At 40.6% G+C, this 21,997-nt stretch overlaps 1 protein-coding gene across 9 annotated transcripts in view; it reads left to right on the plus strand.

Moving 5' to 3' along the window:
- Positions 1-21,997, plus strand: part of ELAVL4 (ELAV like RNA binding protein 4) — a 64,416-nt gene that overhangs the window by 17,339 nt on the left and 25,080 nt on the right. For all 9 annotated transcript variants that reach the window (XM_031058582.1, XM_014307824.2, XM_031058581.1 and 6 more), the window contains exon 2: positions 4,663-4,903. In XM_031058582.1, coding sequence (XP_030914442.1) covers positions 4,663-4,903 — 241 coding nt within the window. The remainder of the gene's footprint in view (positions 1-4,662; positions 4,904-21,997) is intronic.

Below are 21,997 nucleotides of genomic sequence, written 5' to 3' on the forward strand. Positions count from 1 at the left end.
GCAGGAATGGATGCTGACTATTCGCTGAATGCAAGCTCCTTTTGCTGTACATATGTGAAAGCCTCAGTTCAACATGCAACCCTTCTTTTAGACTGCTGAGAAGAAATTTTGTAAATATAAAAAATGTGTATTTACATTTACCGAGCCATTGGCTATTGCTTATGCATGCAATAGGGAGATAAGGCTGTCTTAGTCTGTGGGTAGTTTTCCAAATGATTCATTAACTGTGCTTTGTAATGGTAGATGGATGTCACACATTACTGTAATAAGTGAAGATTAGTGTCAGTTACTCCAGCTTGTAATAGTTGGTAATTGTAATAGTTCTGTTTATACATACAGGTATTTTTTGCATTATTGTTGGAGCTAATATTTTAGCAGGAATAAATTGAAATTAGTTGAATTATTGAAAAAACAATGAAGATGTGATGGAAGTATTTCTGAAACATTAGTAATGTAGGAGTAGCTCTAATGGGTATTTGTGGCAGATACTCTGTGGGAGAGGTTTATACCAAGCCTTTTGGTAAGCAGTGTTTTGCAAAACACTGGCAAAGCTTATGTTGTCTTCCCCAAAGCATTTATTTGTGAAATCTGTCAAACTAAAATACCTCATACTTTGCTGATATGTTACCATAGTGAGAAAAGTAGTACACCAGGAAATGACCATTTTTTTAAAAACAGCAGTCTGATGAAATACATGCACAATTTGAAACATGTAACTTACAAAATCAGTGTTGAAATTCTATCACAGATAGTATTTGTCAGCGTTAGAATATTCAGATTATTGGTGGCTAAATGATCAAATGTCTACTAGCAATAACTGCAGTTTATTCATCAAAGATGCTATTACCTTATATATAGAGTATCATAATGCAGTATTGGGAGTTTGGCAAGTTATTGCCCCCAAAAAATAAAATGCTTCTTTATACCAGTAGCATGTGAATGTCATCACACATGACATTTGCACTGTAATATTTCAGGACCGGTAGTAACTGCCTAAATTGGGTCAGAAAAGGTCTACAAAAAGAGATGTTGCTCAGAGCACAGATACTGCTAAACTTACTTGCTTATGGAGCTTTAAGAATACCTTCAGGGATAACAGTGTATTTTGTTTTTAAAAAATTAACATAGGTGTTAAGTCACTCTTGAATTTTCATCATTTGCTTTGCCTATATCCAGATAAGCTCTTGATGAGTTAGGCAGACTTAGAGCTTTCTTTGATATTTTGGTAGAATTTAATTGCAGCCCAATACTTTTCTGTATTTAAAAAAAGTTATTACCAGTAATTAAAATACAGTAAGTTAACTGTGTGCCCTAGAAACTGGAGTATTGATTTTAAAAATATTCATATTGTGATACAGGTATTGAATTAAAAATTTAAATCTTAGTGTTGTGGATAGAGGAAAAAAAACATATAGCAACTGTCATGTTGAAATCTATTTGAATAAATAATATTCCTCTTATGTAATGTGCTGACTGATGTGGAATCAACAGCTACTTAATATTAAAACCAGTGCTTGACAATAAACATCCCAGTGCATGCGCGCTGAACTCTGCCCGGGGTTTGAGCTTCAGGCATGTCGGGGACAGGACCAAATGTCTGGGAAGGAGAGCCAGGGCTTCCCTTTTGGTTACCATTTATAATGTGAGTTTCTACTCATGGCAGGAGTCGGTATGCACACCTAAAGTGTTATTCCTTTGTGCCTGTGAGAGCTTCGAATACAAGCTCTGCTACAGAACTGCTTGTGCACAGAAATCCCTCTGTAAATGGAGACTTAAAATTCTGCAGTAAAAAAAAATTAAAATCTGAAGTCCTTTATCAGAAATGCTTTTTATAATTCTTCAACATTTCTCTCCATCCATTCTTTTTTTTAATATGTGTATAGCAAATGGATTTTCAGTAACCTATGACTTGGCAATAATTCGAAGGGCAAATAAGTGCCTTGGTTTTCCGTTCTACTATTAAAAAATCAGGAAAACCTAATTGGAGTTGAGAGTAACTAGGAAGAAAACCTGGCACCTGGTGCAAAATTAGTTTATGCCAAGATCCTTTGAAGTATATGAGGAAATGTACTTGCTCAGGAACAGATTTTTACCGAGCAGCTTACTCTTAATGTTCTGAATGTGTTAAATGTCTTGGGTTGAATTCTGTTCCTTTGCTTGGTGGGGAAAGTATGAATGCTGAAAATTTAACTAAAAAGCTTTTGCAAAATGCCTAAGTAGGACACCAACCAGTTAGGAATTTTGTTTTCTTTCACAGATTTTAAAAGATGCAGGGTTATTGTCTACCGCAGGGAACTATAGATAGCTTTTGAGTCTGTTGCTAATAATAGATGCTGTACCTTCCTCGGTGTGTTGTGCTGAAGTCCTGCTTCTGCTGAAACTGAAACCAGAGGTGTGGTATCCCTGCTGGCTCTAGGGGGGCACGATCAGTCCCTAAAACTGCAGCTTATCTTGTGGGGTTTTACATTGGGAAAAATATGGCCCGGTGATGTAAAGGCGGGCGGGAAGCTGCCGTTAACCATGTCAGCTGCTTCACTCATCCTCTGACTGTGCCTTAGCGTCGGAACTGGGATTTTTTCCCCCCAAATTTCAGCCGGGTGGCTGCAGGTGCAGGCTGTAGGAGCAGGCTGTGCTGAGAGGGAGCGCGGCCGCCTTGGGGTGCGAACCCTGGCCCCGCAGCAGCTGCTGGCGGAGCTCGGAGCCGTGGGGTCGCGGAGGTGCGGAGATCAAAGGATGATCTTCCAGCTGGAATCCCGAGCTAAACAGATTTAGCAGCATCTGAAGCGTTTGAGTAGTACGTGTGAGTAAAATACATGGGTGGAATTAGCTTGGAGAAGGGAAGGAAGTATGGCCGGCTTGGCCAAGGATGCCAGCAGTACTTGGTGCCACGTGGCTGGTAAAATTGGCAGGGGGATTCTGGTTTGGATGTGCCCATGTCTTTCAAGAAGTGACTATTTTTGTGCAGTTTATTTTCAAAATGATTCTGCTGTGTGGTTTTAAGGCATTTCTGTTAAGCACAATGTGGCAAGGCTTCTTTTTATTTAAAAGCTGTTAAACCAAGTAGCTATTCCTGGGATTGATAATAAAAATAATGGTAATTCAAAACTTATTTCCATTGATAAAAAAGAGGGTTATTTCCTAAATGAGGCGTTAAACTAACACTGAAGCGTTTCAATTAAAAAAAAAGACATGACCAGAATACAACCTATTTAGATGCTGAGCCACCCTCATGCAGTTAATTTTAGAATAGACACCCCTTTTTTGGGGTGTGTGTGTCCCCATCCTCCTGAATTACAGGCCTAATTTGTCACAATATGTACCTCCCTGGATTTAAAAAAGATAGCAAATTAAGTCTTGAGTAATTATAATAATTACAGGATCGGCAGAATACCAGGTTCAGAGTGTGTGGTGCCTTAGCCCTCTGTTCTCCCGTGCTTGTCACTGTCCCTGGGCAGTGGAATCTCCTGCCTGGGGCAGCAGTTTGCATCACTGACTGTCTGGTGGAGGGAAGCTGAGCCCATCTGAGGGATGATCTTCGATTCCAGTGAAGCTGCACTTCACAAACCTCGCAGCAGGCAGCAAAAGCCACCATTTGTATTGCTTTAATTTGTCCAGAATTGAGGCTAAGCTGTCCCTTCCCTTGGCAGCACTGGGGACAGTGAAGACTGGCTAGAACCTACAGTAGAGGCAAATTATATAGAAAAAGCTCAAAGTACCCAGGTTTTTCTGCTTCCTTTGTCTGCCTGAGCAGTTTTGGGATGAAAACTTGTGTTCTGCAGATAAACATGCAGGCAGCTTTGCTCACATGACGGGTGACACTGCTGACAATGGGGCTACTATCCTGCAACACACTTTGCTAAGCTGGATTCTTATTTGTCGTTTTTTTGGAAAGGTCTGTTTAAGGCTCTTCCGTGAAAACTGGAGATCTGTGTTTCAAGATAGATGTGCTTGTTATAATTGCAGTCTTCACCTGTGCCTGATAAAGCCTTTCTTTGATTAAACGTCTTTGATTATAGTAAATATCTGAAGACCTTTGTATCTGTGAAGATTGCAAATCCAGGGCTTTATTATTTAAAGAGGTGTCAGTTTGTTAGTGGAAAATATAGGTGGAGAATGTAGGTCATCACTGGAACCAGTCAATGGTATGTCTTGGGACACCAAGTTTATTAATTGAAGGCAAGCTGAGTGACGACATGGTGCAGATTGACTGTGCCTGGTTAATGTTGTTGTCATTGCACTCTGTGATACAGTTATTAAATAGGTAAAATATTTTACCTTTTCATATAGAGCCATACACTTACTTCATCTGATTTAATGGAACTATAATTTTAATTATGATTATTACCTTAAATTATAATTAAATTTATGTGGTTTAAATTTACATTTGTGAAAATGGCTGCGTGATGAAAGCAGAAATCAGCTTCGCATTAACAAAAAAAGGGTTTTTTTTTAACTGCATCTTAGTATATGCTCACAGCCAAAGACTAGCATGACCTACTTTGCAACAATAACAGAGGAATCAAGCCGGGTTTTTTTGTTGAAGTATCTAAATTGGCCATGAATGCTACCTACTCATTCGTTTGTGAGTATCTTTAAAAATAGCTATTGTATCTATGAAACTTAAGGGTGTTTTTTTTTCCCCTTTCTCTTATTTTGCTGTAGATAATTAGCACCATGGAGCCTCAGGTGTCGAATGGCCCTACTTCCAATACAACCAATGGACCCTCCAGCAACAGTAGAAACTGCCCTTCCCCCATGCAGACAGGGGCTGCTACAGATGACAGCAAAACCAACCTCATAGTCAACTATTTACCCCAGAACATGACCCAGGAGGAGTTCAGGAGTCTCTTCGGGAGCATTGGTGAAATCGAATCCTGCAAGCTCGTGAGAGACAAAATCACAGGTAAGCGTTTTGTGTTGTGGGTTTTGCCTTGGTAAGGGTCAGCTTGTGCTTGGGGTCAGCAGAACCTTGGTGCTTGTATTGCAAGTGCTAAGACAGGGAATGCAGCAGATGCAGTGCTTAACTTCAGGGGCAAGCCTTTGGTTTTCAGGGCTGCACACTGGATCTAGAACAGCTGAGAAGCCCCTTGTCTCTCAGCCTCTACAGATCTGGGGGAGAAGTCTGAACATTGCCAGTCTGCATTTGTGTTACGCACTGTGCAGCTTCTTGCAGGAGAGCTTAGGCAGTGGCCTTGCTTTCCTCTTCATTCTCATTTTTATTTAACACAGACTTGTCTGAATGGCTTGAGCCAGCTGATGGTTCCTAATTCTAACTCTGCCATTTGAGCTTCACCAAACTCTCATTAATTTCAGCCTGTTTAAGAACACTGTAAGGTGAGGTGGTTCTGCATGTCCATCACAGCTTACTGACCATGGTGTTCTGGAACAGCAGTGGGCTATACTTGAGACACACAGCTCTAGATAATAGTTAATTAACTCTGGTCCCCAAAAACATTTTAGTTTGCAGGGATCCTTTTTCATGTGAAGTAGCACCTGTTGGTAGGTGCCTTCACAATAGAAGCCTCCTATGGCAGATGCTGCCTCAACAAGGAGAGGTCTGCGCTGTCACTAGAGGAGGTGTGAATGGGTGCAGATGCACCTTGGCCTAATCCACATCCTTACTGCTGCAGCCAGGAATCCACTGGTGCACAAGATGGGATGAACAATCAGCTTTTATAGGTTAGTTTTCTAGGTTGAGTGTCTACTCGCACCGTAGGTGGGAGCAGCTGAAATTTCGCTGCTGTTCAGTGCATCACCAGTGCTGTTATGTTTAGCACAGAGAGCAGCAGCCTTGGGAGGGAAAGGGTTCCAAAAAAGGAGTCAGCTCCCCTCAGAGGCTCTCCTGGCAACTTGGGGGTGTGCTCTGTGGGAAGAGGCACCATGGGAAGATGAGGAATTAAAATGCAAATCTTCATACCTACTTCTATAACATCCTGGCAGCCATTGTGCTGGCAGCATTAGCCATGATCTGCTTAGTGCTTTTCAACATGCAATGTTTCTTTTTTGTTTACTTCCCGACACAGAGCGTTGCTCTGGTTGAACACAAGGCACATAACAAATGGCAGTAGCTTTAGGGCAGATTGAGTCCTCACAAGTGTAGTCCAGCAGAGCTTTCTTTAGCACGTTGACCGTGATGTATCTATTGCAGTAAATCTTCTGATTTGGCCACAGCTTTTCGGGTGTTCTGAAAAGAAGATTGAAAAATGGAATTGACTTTTATTTACTTTGGGTTTTTTTTCTACAGGCGTTTGTTTTTCTTCTAGGCTGAAAATAATCTGAAAAATTTAACTGCAGGTTAGTTCAGTTATTTCAGGCAGAAGCGAAACCTTCGTCTACAGGAGTCTAGGGTGCCTAGCTTGAATTTTCATCTTGTGTTTCATGAGCTTTTACTACTTACTCTATCCCTCAAATTCAAGATTATGTTCTTACAATATATTTTCAAGAGTTAAGATATTCAGTGTTTTCATAGGGAATGTCTTTGGACAGAGAGCCATTACTTCATCAGCAAGGAACAGTATCCTTTTTGTTTCATTCCATCTCCAGGCTTTTGTCTTTCTGTTTGAAGATATGAGAAATTTGCTATATGATCTTCTGACACGTTCTTGGGTAGTTTTTTTGCCTGTGCTTTTTCTTTCCATACAAGGTGCATAAATCTTTGATCACTAAAATACTTTAAAGGAACCATTCTTTAAAAAAAACTTGCGCAGATGCCTTGAGGACATCACCCCTACATATTGTTTTAAGAGGTGATACAAGTACAAAAGAGCCATATTTGCAAAAAAAAAATGTGCTCCAAATAATCTGTGCTGTTTTTGAAAACAAAATTTCATCTGCCAAGGTTTTCAGGCCTGTTATCAAGGCATTGTGCAACATTACTGAATTTGAGGATGCATATTCATTCCTCACATTGAATTCAGAGTTAGTAAATCAATTTCAGTCCTCTGCCAGAAGCAGTTCGTGTTTTTAAGGTTCTTAGAACATGGAGAGTAACAAAATGGAAATGGACTGAGGTCATACCCAGCTCATCTTTCTGGATCATCATGTAAGCATGTTCTTCATTAGGCCCCTGGACTGGTTTTTTGGGAGGGGAGGCTGCAAGAGGAATGACTGGCTTTTCAGGGCTTCTTTCCTTTTTCCTTATTAAAAATCGATAGAAGTATTTTTTCTGACAGTGAAAGCTATAGTGGAAAAAACCCCAGTGAATTCTTAAGCTATTGCTTTAGCAGTGAAGATGTGAAACAGTTTAGAGTTTGCCTGCTTTTAGACTTTTCATTGTTTCTGTTGAAAATTTTGTGGCTTTAATAAATCTAAGCTAAGCATGCTCTGTTTCATTATGCCTTTAAAGAAATGTGCTGTTCTTTCTGTTAAAAGTCTGGTTTGTCTTCATATATTGTAAGTTTGCTTCCTTCTTGCTGGGCTGAATTATCAGGCAAATCAAAAAAAAGTCAGAATAAAAAGCTGTAGAGAGAGCTTGCTTCAAGAAAAATAGAAAAGGTCATAAACCAAATCATGATTAAATAGTTCTCCTGGCAAAACCATAGTAGAAAATCTCAAATGTATTTCTGAAGCTAGGTAGCATTGAATTGGCTCATGTAAAAGATTCTATTTCCCTTGTCAAGGAGCTGCAACGTTGTGGGGTTTTTTTTTGGGATGATGTTGAGTCTTCTGAAATGTTTTTTTCAAGGAATGAAAAGGTATAGAAAGTCTTTTTAAACATACTGGATCTCTCCAATAAAATTCATAACCTGAACTCTTTTATTCATTTTAAATTTGGTTAAACAATGACAGGAATAGTCATCTACTCCAAGTCTTTTTGCAGTCTTGGAACAGTAGTAGGAGTTTTTAATAAAATTGGTTTATGAAGTTGCCCCCTCGCTTTGGGAAGGCACATGTTAAAACAAGCATATTCCTTTACTAAAAAACTATGCTAATTTGGTAGTACACCGCTCTGAGTTGAATAGGAATGACAGCTTCTAAGACAGCCTTTAATTTGGTATTCAAAACCAAAATCGTAAACTTGGGTTTTGTTTGGTAGATTCTCAGAACAGGCAGGATATACAGTAGCATTTTTTAAAGATGCTAATGACTTGAGAGAGAAGATGGAAGTCAGGCATACATTTTAATTATGGGGGAGGGGTTGCAATAGCAAAAATGCTTTGGGTTTTTTTTTTCCACTGCAGAGATTTTAAGGGAATGAGACAAGGAAAAACAAGACTGAAGATAGTTGCCTTCATTTGGCAGGGGTGTTTAATAAAAGCAGAACTTGTGGTTGTAAAGTGTGCTTATTAAATTCTTCATTTACACTACCTAATTAATTCTAGCATTTTAAATTAACAGTGAAACTGGTCCCTGCTGTACCATTTCATAGCTACAGCATATTTCGTCCAACAACCCAGTTGTTCAGGTTTAATCAGCTGCGCTCAAAAAATGAGAAGGAACTTGGGTTAAAAAAAACCCAGCTAAGTGGCATAAACATTTTAGAACAGCATTAGATGAGAGGAGGTGACTTCAGGGAGGAAACCTATGGCTTCAGATGGATGTGAATGAGGCTCAGCACTAACCAGAAGTGCTAAGCTAGAGAGTGTTGCAGATGCTCTTTATTTCTTATTTTGTCTGAAGAAAACCAGTGACAAATATCTTCATCGCTTGAGGGAGAGGGCTTGAATTCATGGGAATTTTCAGAGAAGAAATGCTGAACTTGTTTTGTCCTGTGTTTGCAAACAAAAGATCCAGTCAGTGTAGTGTCCGTCAGATACTGTAAGAGCTGCTGGCCCTCTGAGTTGTCCTTGTTGACATAGTCTGTGTGTGGGAAAAGGAGATGTTTGTTACTAATTTTTTAATTCATTTGGTAGCTTTTTTTCCTTTTTTTTTTGTTTCTTTGTCATTTACTCTGGAACTTCTCTTTGTATCTTCAGATGATTGGTATCCAAAAATCTTTGGCTTGCAAATCTTTCGCATCTTCAAATGATCCAGCAACACTGTAAAGCAGAATATTTATTGATACAAGATTTCTGTGCATCCCTTAAGTTATGGCAGGGTTTGCATAATTCTACTGTGTGGTATAATTTGATGTTCTTTGCATGTATAATCAGGAACTTTGTTGTTCCTCTGCCCAGAATGTAACTCTGTTGCTTTTGTGTTTTTTAATTGTTCTTTTTTGAATTTGCAATTCCTTTAAGATTATGTATACAAAGACTTTCACTTTAGTTTCAGGTATTTATAATATTACTGATGCAGGTTTAGATTAAAACTGCAGTTCAAAAATAATCATGGCATTGTAAGTATAATTTAAATATCAATGAGTGAAAAGGGGAGATGGAAATACTGCTTTACCTGTAGCCTTCTCTAGAAGTTATGGATTGTCCCCTCCTTACTCCTTGGAATGTTCAAGCATAGATCCAAGAACCAAAACCTACTAAAATGGCTGAATCAGAAATCATGCAGTATTATGAGAGAACATGAAGGTATTTTTCACATGAGAAGTGTGCAGTGCTCATTCCTCTGTGGAAACCAATAAATTGTTGACCTGGGAAGGCTGTTCTGCTCCTTCAATCCAGAAGTTTGTCCACACTGAGTTGGTATTATGTACCGTCTAGAAAAAAATGTTTCCAACTTTCCTGTAAAATAAGAAGCCCGTATTGGAAAGTTGCTGCTGTAAAAAGCAAAGACCCAGATTTTATTTAACCAAATGATGGGGAACTAGTGTGTTTCTATCTAGAACATGCTGTTCAGAGCTGCAAGTTTGCAGTTTGCTGAAATTTGGAGCTTAATTAAGCAGCCTTAATTTCAGCATCTGCATTTGGAAAGCAAGGGATGGAGAAGATCTGTATCCTCAGGAGCAGAAGCCATTTAATTGCACACTGGTGATGCCCAGGGAGGCAGGAGAAAAGGCAGGCAGGAAGGGTCGTGTTCTCCAGGAGGGAATTTCTGGGGTCTAATGGCAGATGTGCAGTAGCAGGAAGACACTGAAGCTTTCCCTGGTAAGCAGACATCACTTAGTATTGGCCCAGTGTTGGCAGCAGCCAAGTTTTATGTATTTTAATTGGAGGTTTGAGGCATGGTAGATAACCAGGAGGTCCCAGTGGGTCCATCTGGGTCAGAGTCAAAGGAGGACTCTGGAATCTCATCATAATGTAAAGAGACAGAGCAAAAATGGGACTAATGGCTAAATTTAGTTCTAGGGAACAGGCCTTTGGTAAGGCAGTTTGTGACAATAGGTAACTATTGCATGGTTAAGTCTGCAGGTGAAACACTTAAGCTGGAAATTGCAGAGATATTAGTGAAATTGTGCTGCTTTGTCAAGGGGAGAAAAGATTTATTTTTATTTAAGGGAAATAGTTCACAGCTATTTGTGCTTTGAAGCTGCAGATAGAACATGTATTCACTGAAAAATTCACATGCAAAGGCTGGCAGTGTTTCATCTATCTTTTCTTTAATAATTTTATAAAATGGTGTGCCAAAAGTGTCCTGTGGAAAGAAAAAAAAAAGCTCCATATGCAGATTAATATAGTTTACAGTTGATCTGAGATAACTGAAAGTGTAACCCAAGCATAAGCTACCCCTGCATTTGATGTCCAATTCACTGATTGTGCTTTGGAAGTGCCTTCCATTTTGAGATATTCCTGGTTCCAGTGGTTTTCCCCACGCAAAATACATTAAACAGATAGGATTATAGAATGCAAGGATTATGCTAGATAAGACTTATAAACTCTTTAGAAAGTATGTAAACACTCATGCCTCATAGCATAAGCCCACCTAATAACAGGGTTTAGGAGAAAAATACCTTGTAGAGGTAGTTTATTCCCTTGTTGACTTGGAAGGGGTTTTTAGTAATTCTCTGTAAAGCAGTGGTAACCAGTCCCTGATCTCTGATCATTTATTTGGCACAGATCTTGTTGGACTGAGTGTTAGCAGCAATTTCATTGCTCTGGTAGACGAGGAGAATTAATACAGCCCTTCAGAACAGGGGAAAAATGCTTTCATGCAGTGGTGTTCACCATAAATTGAATATATATTTCTGGCATTTGGCTTGATTGCATTTAAAGGTCATATTTAGTAGTGCCCCTCAAATTGATTGTATAGGGACTCTCTGTAAGAAGCAGTGGAGTTCTTGCATTTGACTTCCTTGAAAGCAAAAGACTTGGTATTTGCTGAAATAGGAAAAATATTTATACAGCAAAGTACTCAGCTAGGGTTCTTTTGTCTGAAAAAATAATACCAAATTAAGTGAATTGCCTTAGGTTTTTCAGGAAGTGACTGTACGTTGGCCCCACTGTATTTATTAGGTAAAGGAGATTTGTATGGAAGTTACTTCTTTGTGTTGAATGCATAGACAAATGCAGTGAGGAAAGAGTGGTCAGAGCAGTGTTGGTGCAGCTGAAAGTCAAGTGCCCAGAGAAGCACAAGTCTAAGATAATGTAGTTTGGAACTGAAAAGAAAAAATTCTTTCTGCTCATCAGATGGAATACAGACTATGCTTTATTTTTTTGTTTTATGCAGAGAATGAAATATTAAAAGATATGGAAAACTAGACATGTTTCAGAGTCTTTAAAATTTGAAATCTAGAATTATTTTTAAAGGACTAAATATATGGCTCTGAATGTTATTAAAGACCTTTGATAAATTGATCTTAATTTCATAGCCTAGTTATTTTTACAGCTTATTTCCTGAAGTATATTCTGTTCTGGAGCAGAGATAAACGTAATTTCCATGTTGCATATCCTATTTTAAGGGCTGCAGATTCAAGACAATCCCCAAATATTGATTATTTTAATGAACATTTGCATTAAGTATCTGAACTTAGCACTGTGGGGGAGGAGACACAGAAATGGTAGCAAGTGTCTCAGTGCTGGATCTCTAAAATGTTTTTTGTGTGGTTTGATGTCTGTACTGAGCACTGAGGAAAATGGTCAAATTAGCATCCATCATTTTCTTTATCACTTTTCTGCAGTCGGCTGCTGCAGACTCTGTGCCAGCGAACAAAAGAATTTTGATTTCTTGATTATTGGAAAAAAGCAATTGAAATGAGTGTTGGGGCAAATAGGCAGAGAGCAAGCAGGCATATGGCCCTTGTGCTGCAAAAGAGCTTTCTAATTAACTTCACTGGTTTCAATCCTGGGCTGCTTCTGCAGTGTATTAAATGCCTCTAATGCATATTTAGAGTATTCTACAGTTTTTGCTGCTTGGTTTGAGTAAATACCATCACCTTCCCATCAAGCCCATTGTGGAAGGATTACCAGGGCGATTTTCCTCAACAGCACGAGCAGGCCGGCATCCCTGAGCTCATGACCTCCTGATACAAGGTTACTTGTGAGGCTTTCCAGTGTGTCTGCTGACCTCCTGCTCTGAGCCTTTTTTCCATCCCTCCTATCACCTGTGTTGAGGAGAAGCTGTCTGCCAGGGAACAGCCGGTGAAATGGCTCTGGTGCAACCCTCTCTCCACCCTTCACTTCTAGTGTTGTCTCTCCTTTTTGGATCATTCTGCCCCCTTCTCAAGAAAGCCAGAACCTGTGCTTTCAGCACTTATGCACAGCTGCTTCTCTCTGTAACTTTTTCTTTCCTTTTAGCCCAAGGAGAAATGGGAGGAAAGGAACGTCAGTGCCAGGAAAGCTCTGGGAGACTGTCAGCCACTAGCAAGGCACTCCCAGCTGAGGCAGGGTCCTGCGGGGCAGCAGCAGACAGCACACCCAGGTGCCTGTCAGGGCTCCAAGGCTGATTTTCCCAGTGTTTCTCCATTCCCTGCTGCTCATGGAGTTCTGCCCTCCAGCCACACCTATGAGCAGCACAGCTGTACTGTGGCTGTCGCCTCTGCCTGGTTCCCCTGTGCTTTTGCTACGCAGCTTGTCCAGGAACAGAAGTGACCTGTGTAAAGCCAGTCCAAATGCTTTGGAAAGTGATCTTCCTCCTGCTCTCCCTTTTCACAAGGCTAATTTTTACCAACACTGCATTTGGAGTTTCTTCTTGACTTTCAGATGATGTTCAGTAAACTCGTGACCCGGGTTACTTGACCTGCCTGCAGTAGCTCGTTCTCTGAATCAGTGAGCCAGGGAGTCCTTGTCCCTTCTGTCTTGCAGAGCTGATCCATCATCAGCTGAGTTCCCTCTAGCAAGCTGTTTGTTTTCTCTTCAGCCAAAAGAGTTCTGCCAAGGTGATCTTCACCTTGGCTTCTGGGAATGGTCAACATGAGACCTTCAGACCGGTGTTGGGATCTGCTGCTCCTAGGAGTGAGAATGTTCTCAGCATCCCTGCCTCTCCTCTGTTTTCTGCTACCTCAGTTTGTGTGCAGTCCCTAAACTGATCAAAGTCATCATTCAGTTTCCATCCCCTCAGAATACATCCTTCAGATTTTTGCTTCTGGGGTTACTCTGTGACTTGAGGAAAGAACTATTTACATGATCAAGCCAACCTCTCTTCTATCTGTTTGTCAAATGAGATGCAATTTGTCAAGGGCAAAGTTCCTTTTGGGATATTTACTACATGGAGGTCTTGCCTGGCCTTAAATCCTTTTTTTTTCTCCTTTGCTTCCAGAAAACTTCAGAAATTCAATCTCACTGCTTGGAAACTTAGGCCATTATTTTAAACTGACCTACAGTTAAAACTTCTTAACTTCTAATTTTGCTGTTAAACACAAGGATATATGGAGAGGGTGTTTTCTACACCCTTAACACTGCTCACCACTTCTTTTCTCCTGCATAAAACATGGTTTCTCTTGCTGCCTGAGCTGGGAGTCCAGCAGCCTTTGTGTGCAGCTCACTGGCAGTCCTGTGCTTAGAGTCAGCACAGATAACCATCTCGGGAATCTGGGCTATTGGAAGTTGCTCTGATGCACAGTCTTTGCCAACAAATCTCTGGATTGCATCAGCATTCTCTTCATGTCCTGTGCTTCATTCCTGGAATAGTCATTGATAGGGTACTGCAGCCTCTGACTTTTCAAACCATTTGTGATACAGCCTGAGTTTTGTTTGGGCTCTTCTGAATCTCTCTGCATCTATTAAGAAAGGTTTTGCTCAGGTGCCATATTTCCCATTTCTGTGATGCCACTATCTTGTGGTCACTCTACACTGTCATTCCTGCAAAATTCTCATTCTATGAAAAGAGAAGAGAGAAAGCAAGCATCATGGCCAGTCCATTTAATTGGCATTGCTCACTGGCACTGCTTAGGCTGACTCACTGCTGCGTGTTGTTGGATTCCTGAGCAGGATCCATCACTGACTTTGCAGATGTTGCTGCTTGTCCCTGCTAGGGACAGGCAGTTACCTTTCAGTGCAGGTAACTGACTTGCAGGTGCTGGTGGAGGTGGCAGGATATTGGACCAGGCAGACCTCTGCTCTGACAGTTCTGCTGCTCTTATGACTCTCAGCATCTGTTTAATCAGTGGAATATATCAGCTTGAGGGGCAAAAAACTGAACACTTATTACTTTTATTCATAAGACTGCCTTTTTTTTCCAGTTAGATGGTTTCCAAGGGGTGTTGCAAAAGCAGATGGACAAAAAGCTGCGTCATACTCACCTGCAAGCAAACAAATGGCAGCATTGCCAGTGTGATTAATTGTTGCTGTACTAGAGGGACTGCTGTTCCTGCAGTACAAGCTCTAATCTCCCTGCTGCCCTATTCAGATAATTGTGCTCACACACATTTGGAAGCACCTTAAGTTAGGTATCAACAGGCTTCCTTCCTCTTGCTGCAGAATTCTAGGACCCAAAAAATGAGGCTGCCTCCTCCTTCCCTGGGAAGCTGTTGGCTGGATGGAGGAGGTGTATTGACTTTGCTGGCTGTGAGGATGGTAGGTAGGGCATGAGAAGATAGGACATGTAACAAGAAGTATTCTCCAGCAGTTCCTTTTTTAGACTCCTCTGTTCTCCTACTTGCTGTATCTGTGTCATTTCTATTTACCAGTGCAAATCTTTGCCCAGTTCTGTTTCTTTAAACATTTTCCTGCTCCAGAAGCCACTTTGTGTTAACCAAAAAAAAAAAAATCCAAAAACCCAGCCCCAAACATGAACAGCTTGAGTGCTTGACTGGTAACATATTTTTCCCTTATGCTTTCTGCTGCATTGGAATAGCTGCTCTGGTGCCTTCATTTTGGTTGTTGGTAGTATTGTGGTACTCACTTATTCTAGGTTAGGTATTTTGCCAAACTGGAAAAGAAAGGAAGAAGTTTATTGACCACCTACCTCCTTAATACTGTGAAAAGCCTTTTATAAGAGTAGTGTATTACAGACATTGCACTGTTTTTCGTGGTGGTTAGCCAACAATGGCAGAAATCTGCCATCTTGAAAAGAACAGAATTTTTATGCTGGAGAAAATTTACTGAGGAGCATATTCATGCTAATATTCTTCTCAAAAGAAATTACCAAGATTAAGTGATAGAACTAAGTAGTATGTGCACACAAAGTCATAATATTTTCTCCTTGAAGTGGGTTTCATTACTTTTGTTACCTGCAGGTACCTAAAAGGAATGTTTTAAACATTTGAAACCCAACTTAAATTCCACTTCTTGCTTTAAAATTCTTGGAAGTTCTGTCTTAAAGCTGAAACAAATTTATGGTGAGGCTCCCTGCAGTCTATATATCAGTGCATAGCAAAATTTTTATAGGTAGCATGTTTTGGAATATGATGAAGTAGCTTTACCTTTCTCAGCATCTTTCCAGATGCTGTGTAAAGTCATCTACGTAAATCTAACTATTACAGATTAACCTTCTTAGCTGTCAGGTTGCAGCTTTTATTTATGTTTCTGCTGATCAGATTAAAAATGCTGCAGTCACGAGTTGTGTTGTTAATATTAAATTTTGTATTTCAGTCTGTAATAAATTACTTTCCTGTGTGCATTGGAAAATGTAGTTAGTAGAGCTCAGAGTTTAATTAGTAGGCTGTTGATGAGACAGAACAGGTATTGAGAGTCATTGTTCTGAATTACTGTGAAATTTGTTAGTATTGTTATGGCTTTTGTTTTTTGCTGTTTGACACAGGCTGAGGTACAAAACCTTAAATGTTGCTGAATTAAATCATTTAATGACAAAATTACCAGGGCCTTTTGAGTTTGCAGTCAAACAGGTTTCAGATATTGATGTTGCAGTATAATATTATGTCCTGCTTAATATGCTTGTTTTGCACAACATATTCTTGTTTTTTTCCAGTTCTATGTTCCTCTGCCATTTCCTTTAGACTGGAAGCATTACTGCCACCATTTCTACATGAAATTATTCCAAGTTTGCTGATGCACTGGCTTTTCCAGATCTTGGCTGTATCTTTCCCGTGGTCTCTGCTTGCTTCCTTCTTATTGATAGAGTATGTTTTTGGCCTTTTTATTAAAATCTCTAGCCTATGACCAAGATTTTTGTTGAGCCAGGACTTTCCACTCTGCAGTTCTGTGACACTTCATGAAAGTAGGAACCTTGGTCTGTGTGCAGGCTCTGTCCTGGTTCTGTCCTTTTGCCTTTCTTCTACCACTCACTGCCATAATTTTCTAGGGGAGCTTCTCATAAGCTTTGACTCTGGGTGTCTGGCATTGCCCTTTTTCATACAATGTGCCTGTTTGGCACATTTGCACCAAAGCTGTGTATGGGTACAGTATGGGCTCACTGTACTCTGAACTTACTGTGCCTTTGGTTGAAGCCTAATTATTGAGCAGTGAATAATCACTCTTTCTTTTGGTTTGCCTTCAGCTTCTGGTCCATTGTTCAGTATTAAATTTTCAGTTGCATTCTACTTTCATCTAAATTTCAGAAGTGCCAGCATTTGGGATGATATGCAGGAGGGAAGATACATCTGCTGTAATGAAGCTTGTGCCTCTTCTGTGACCTGCTGGCTCGTGCTCTTGGAGTGCCTTTTCTCTTTGGTTCCAGACAATGATTCTTTCTACCCTCTTGTAATTTCATCTTTTTTTGTGTAACAATCTTAAAAGCAGTACACTTCTAATATTTCATCTTCAGTCATAGTCTTTACACATTTGAAATATCTATAGGCTTTTGTATCTCACTTTGGTCAGATTTCATCAAAGGATACCATATTTTAGTGTTTTAGCACTGAACACTTCTAAGCTTGTATCTTAAGTCACTCTTGAGCCTTAGGTCTTATTTTTAAAATGTGACTGCAGAAATTTGCCTTCAGTTCGTTGCCTTCCTTTTCTCTGGTACATCCATTCCTTGCTGGAGTTGTGTGGTCTTTACCATTCTTTCTGTACTGCTTGTCCAGTGATGCTGTGTCCTTTCTCCCCAGTGTGACATCCCCTGTTTGGGATGAGGACTGCCTCCCACAGCGTAGTGCATGCTTAGTGTAATGCAGTGACTTCTTTAATTCCTTCTGCAGATTTTTTTTTCCACACTGCTGATAACCATTTTTATTTGCTGCTACATCTTTCAGGTTTTTTTTTTCCTTGTTCTAGTTGTTTTCACTTTTTCTCAGTGAATCTTGTTTTCACTTAGCCTGTTTGTTTCTAATGTCTGCATTCTTGTGTTTAAGTCGTCTCTTCAGCATTGAATTTACTGTTCAGGATAGACAAGTCATGGCTGTTTCTTGTCCATTCATGCCTCTCCCCAGAACACTGGATTTTTATAGTACAGTCCCTGTTCTGTTCTGGGACAAAGCAGGGAGGAGTGCAGCCTTGCTCTTCTCGGAACAGCTGCTAATTCAGAGGCTGTGTGCTCCTTGAAGGAAGGGGGAGGAGAAGATGAAAAGAAGGGGAAGCAAGAGATGTCAACTGAGGGGAGCAAAATCCAAATATTTGTTCAGAAATGGAACTCACTTGTCTTGTGTATGTCAGGAGCAGTAGCTTTTCAAAACCTATTTAATCAGTTGCTTGCAGTAGTACAAACACACCCATGCTGAAAATCCAGGTTTGCATTTAAAGAAACTTGATAAAAGCAAGCAAACAAAAAAGAAAAAGGAGGATAAAATATTCTACAGAGCATGAAATGGATGTGTTGTTTACAAGCTATCTCTAGCCCAGCACAACTCTCAATGGACCAATGATAAGGTTCCAATCTTAGAGGGGAGGGAGCTGCAGTTTTAGCTCCCTGTTATAGTGTCTGCGTTACTCTGTCCAAGTTCACCCTGGAAATTGTGATGCCTTTCAGTTTTTCTTCTCTGTAACAGGAATAAAAGTGCTTTCCGCAGTGGTGTTTGTGAAGAAAGGTGTGTTTCAGAGGTAAAATGCTTCCATGCTATGGTAATGGGAACCACAGAAGACTCCAGCCAAGTTAGCAGCATCTGTCTGAAAGTGCCATTTAAACTTTACAGGCAGATTAGTCCATGTCCTCAAGCACAGCAGTGGCACAGCTGACTTGGTTGGACTCTGTAGTCTGCAGGTAAGAGCAAAGCCTTGTTTCAGGTGAGATGCAGAACATCTGAAATCATAGAAGCCTTTAGGAAACTGTAAAGCACGATTTTCAAGAGCAGGTGTGTCTCACCTTGCTGGTGTGGTCAAGTAGAAAATGGAGTAGTTGCACGGTTTTGGAAGCCCTCTTGAAGTTTTTGTGGGGGTAGGATTTTTGGCAGGATCTGGTGGCACTGGGCAGCAGCAGGCTATCAAAGGGTGCTCCATCTTGTTCTGTATTGGGAGTTAGATATATGGGGCCATTCTAACGTGAAAATAATTACTGTATCTAATTTTGAAAAATGGCAGTTACTGTCAATTGGTATTTAATTTAGATGAGAACTGCTACTGCTTCGGCATCTCTGAAAATCAAGACATTAAATTACACCATCTTGCATTGAGAGATTTGTCAGAACTACAAAAGAGGACATAACTCGTGTAATCTCTGGCACTGCCTGGCAAAATCAATTCTAACTCAAGATGCTGGATCAATGATATTTCTTTCTGTTTTGGGGAGCTTGCAGATGGGCTTGGGGAGTCTTGCTTTGCTTTTGGGGTCACTGTGTCCAGGTCCTCAGGGCTCTCTTCCAGTGTCATGTGAAGGTCTGGGGCTTGCCGTTACCTCATCAGCACTAATAATTTGCTTTAGCTACATTGATAGGATTTGTTTCACATTTTGGGCAACGCTTCTTTTTATTCCCCTTTTATTTTTCTAGGCTTGTTGTCATGGTACCTGGCACTTCCCATTCAGATATTAAAATTGAGTGAGTGGTGTCTCTATGTCTGGTTCATTTTGCCTCTCTTATCCTCTCCCTGAGGGAGAGTTTTACGTGGGATGTAGCACACTGTTTGCAAGGGCTTCCTTTGGGGGATTTTTTAATCATATAGCAGCGTCTCTGTTGGGGAAGGCCTGGTGCAAAGGAGCCCCTTCCACTTGGGCTGGAGTTTATTAAATCCTGTGTGCACAGGGCTCCCGTGGGACCTCATTGTGTCTCCCCTCGAGCTCCCCAAAAAAGGCCTCACTCCTGCAAGAATGAGCTTTTAGCCGAGTCTCTCTGGCATTAAGGCAGTGATAGGAATTTTCTCTGTGCAGATACCTGATGGGGGAGTGCCATAGCTGTTTGGGTATCAGGGCTCTGATGCCTTAGGAGGAGAGTTTGCTTGAGGGATCTTGTCCTATCTGACAATCTTTGTGTCATTGTGTAGGCTTTGCAGGTGCTCTAGCTGTGGAACATAGAGAATTTTTCACAGAGCTTTGGGGTTAGCTTTACTTTTTTTGTGAAGCTATGGGCATGTTTCTTAGGAGGGAATCTTTTAAAAGTGCATTTCACTGTTAGTCTGCAACATGGCTTTGCTCTCCAGTTTTATTTTAAGGATCTACAGAACTTGGATAGTGCTGGTGGCTGTTTTTAGCCAAGGACAAATCATGCTTCTTAATTGTAGGTGCACTGTAGCATCTCACCATATCTGGGGCTCTAGATTGGATTGCATTTAAATACAGCTGACCTTTCCTAATGTAGAGGGATGGGATCTTATCAAAAGAACTAAGGATAATTCAAGTATAGTAATTTGATGGAAGGCTCCGAAACAAAGCTTGTACCCAGACGCCTTCCTGCAAAAAGCAAAAAACAAATGGTTTGTCACTCATGCCTGCCTGTCTGGTTTTTGCTTTGAGAAAGATTGTGCATTTTTCCCTAAATTCTTACAGAAGCGAGTTAATAGGGGGAGAATGTTCTCTTGCTGTTCATGGACAATGTGTATTGAATTAATCCTAGTTTGTACAAACATAAGGAGTCTGTATTGTAAATAAGCTGTAGACTAAATGGGTGCTGTGATAGAGCTGGGCTAAGCACAGAACAAGGTACCCTTCATAGATGGGTTGCAGTGAATTGTGACAGTGACAGCCTTAGCTTAATTGTTTGGTCCTAGGAGCACTGTGCGCAGAAGATGCTTCCCTTCTGGTTTGGTTCTCCTGAGACTGCAGTGTGCATTGCTGGGGTGACAGCAGGTGATTCTCCTTGGTAAAGAGGTGGAGGATGAACAAGACTGACATTACTGGTATAAAAAAGCGTCAGACACGGAGCAGGTTTTGAACTGGGCTCATGATCAGATCTCATTTTCTCTTGATCTGCATTTTCTCTCTATAGCTTACCTCCTTTTTAAGGTGAACAGCTCTATTTGTTGGTGACTGTTGTGGAAACAACAAGAAAAAAAAATGAAAGTCATTTCACTTGACCTTCTTTGCACATTTTGAATGTATCATCTCGAGGATATTTATGTAACCTTCTCCAAAATCCTCTACTGCATACAGTTTTTTGTATGAAATATAGTCATTCCTTTTCATCCCAGGAATGTGTTTAAAAGACTTCTGAATTGGTTTGAAGGCTCACAGCGTGGTGTTCTGAAATGGACCTGCCTGCTGGAGCAGGGACTGCCTTGAACGTCAATTCTCTTCGGTTTCTCTTGCTTAAAAGACAGAAAGCAATCTCCCTGCCATCCATCCATATGTTCTATTTATTACAAACATCTCAATCTTGAGAAACACTGGGAAAAGTGGAAGAGTTATGTGCAGGTTTGCTTGGAAGAGCCACAGGTGGACAGCAAGTTGCGCTGAGCTTTTGCCACAGAGAGAAGCTCACCCCGTCGCCAGTTCCTTCCCTAAATTTCACCGAGGTTTGGACAGGCACAAATGGATCTGGGGAGATGTGGAGAATTGGTGGTGAGCATTATTTATCTTTTGGTCCCCAAGGCAGAGTGACTGAAGGCTGTTGCTGTCTGACTCCTGCCTGGCTGATGCGAGATGAGCTGTCAGACGTGCCCTACTTCCGAAGGGAGGGATGGCATCGGCGCTCGCTAAACGCCTGTCTGTAGGGAGGGCAGCTTTAATTAGGTTTTACATTTGGGCAGGGGACAACAAAACTACAATTTGAGGCAGTTCAGATCACTGCTGTCCCATTCTGTGCTTGTTGGTGTGACTGCTTATAGTGGCGACCATAGTTCTTTAATTCCACAGTAATTTATTTCCAAATAAAAAAGATGTTTTTTAACCATATTTTAACTTACCTGTTGCAGGTGAGCAATTAAAAGTTGTACTCATCTCAAAGTTGCTCTTAGTCTGAAGTCTTCCTATTGCAGGAAACTATTCTTTCTGAGAAAGTAGTTTGCTTCTGCTTTGCTTCTGGCAGTGATTGTTCTTCGTAGAACCAGCAGGAACAGTGTATTTGTAGAGCTTCAGTGTAGAAGAGATTATAGAGCACTTAACACATCCTGCCAAAACGTTCCCTGGATTAATTTCTGCTTGAGCTAGAGCATAGCTTTCAGAAAAAAAATCAAGCCTTCAGAATTTCCAGTGGTAGAACTGACAGAATGGTTGGTAGGTACTTAAATTTGTGTTACCTTCCATGTCAAAAACAGAGAGCAAATGGCTTCCACAGGAAAACAGCATTTGCTCTATTGTTTCTAGTCTGGTTTCACTTGCCAAGCAGTGGGACTTGGGATATGTAATGCCATGGGCAGACATTAGTAAGAAAAAAAAAATAAATTTGTACTTCAGGTGAATACTAATGTAGTAATGTTCAGGTTCAGCTTCATTCAAATCACTATCACAACTTTTTTGATCAGGTAGGCAGATTGACCCCCTTATCTCAACTGAAGGAGTTCTTGTGCTGTAGTCAATTTTCATG

The sequence above is a fragment of the Geospiza fortis genome, unplaced genomic scaffold, assembly GCF_000277835.1.
Source record: "Geospiza fortis unplaced genomic scaffold, GeoFor_1.0 scaffold396, whole genome shotgun sequence".
Lineage (NCBI taxonomy): Eukaryota > Metazoa > Chordata > Aves > Passeriformes > Thraupidae > Geospiza > Geospiza fortis.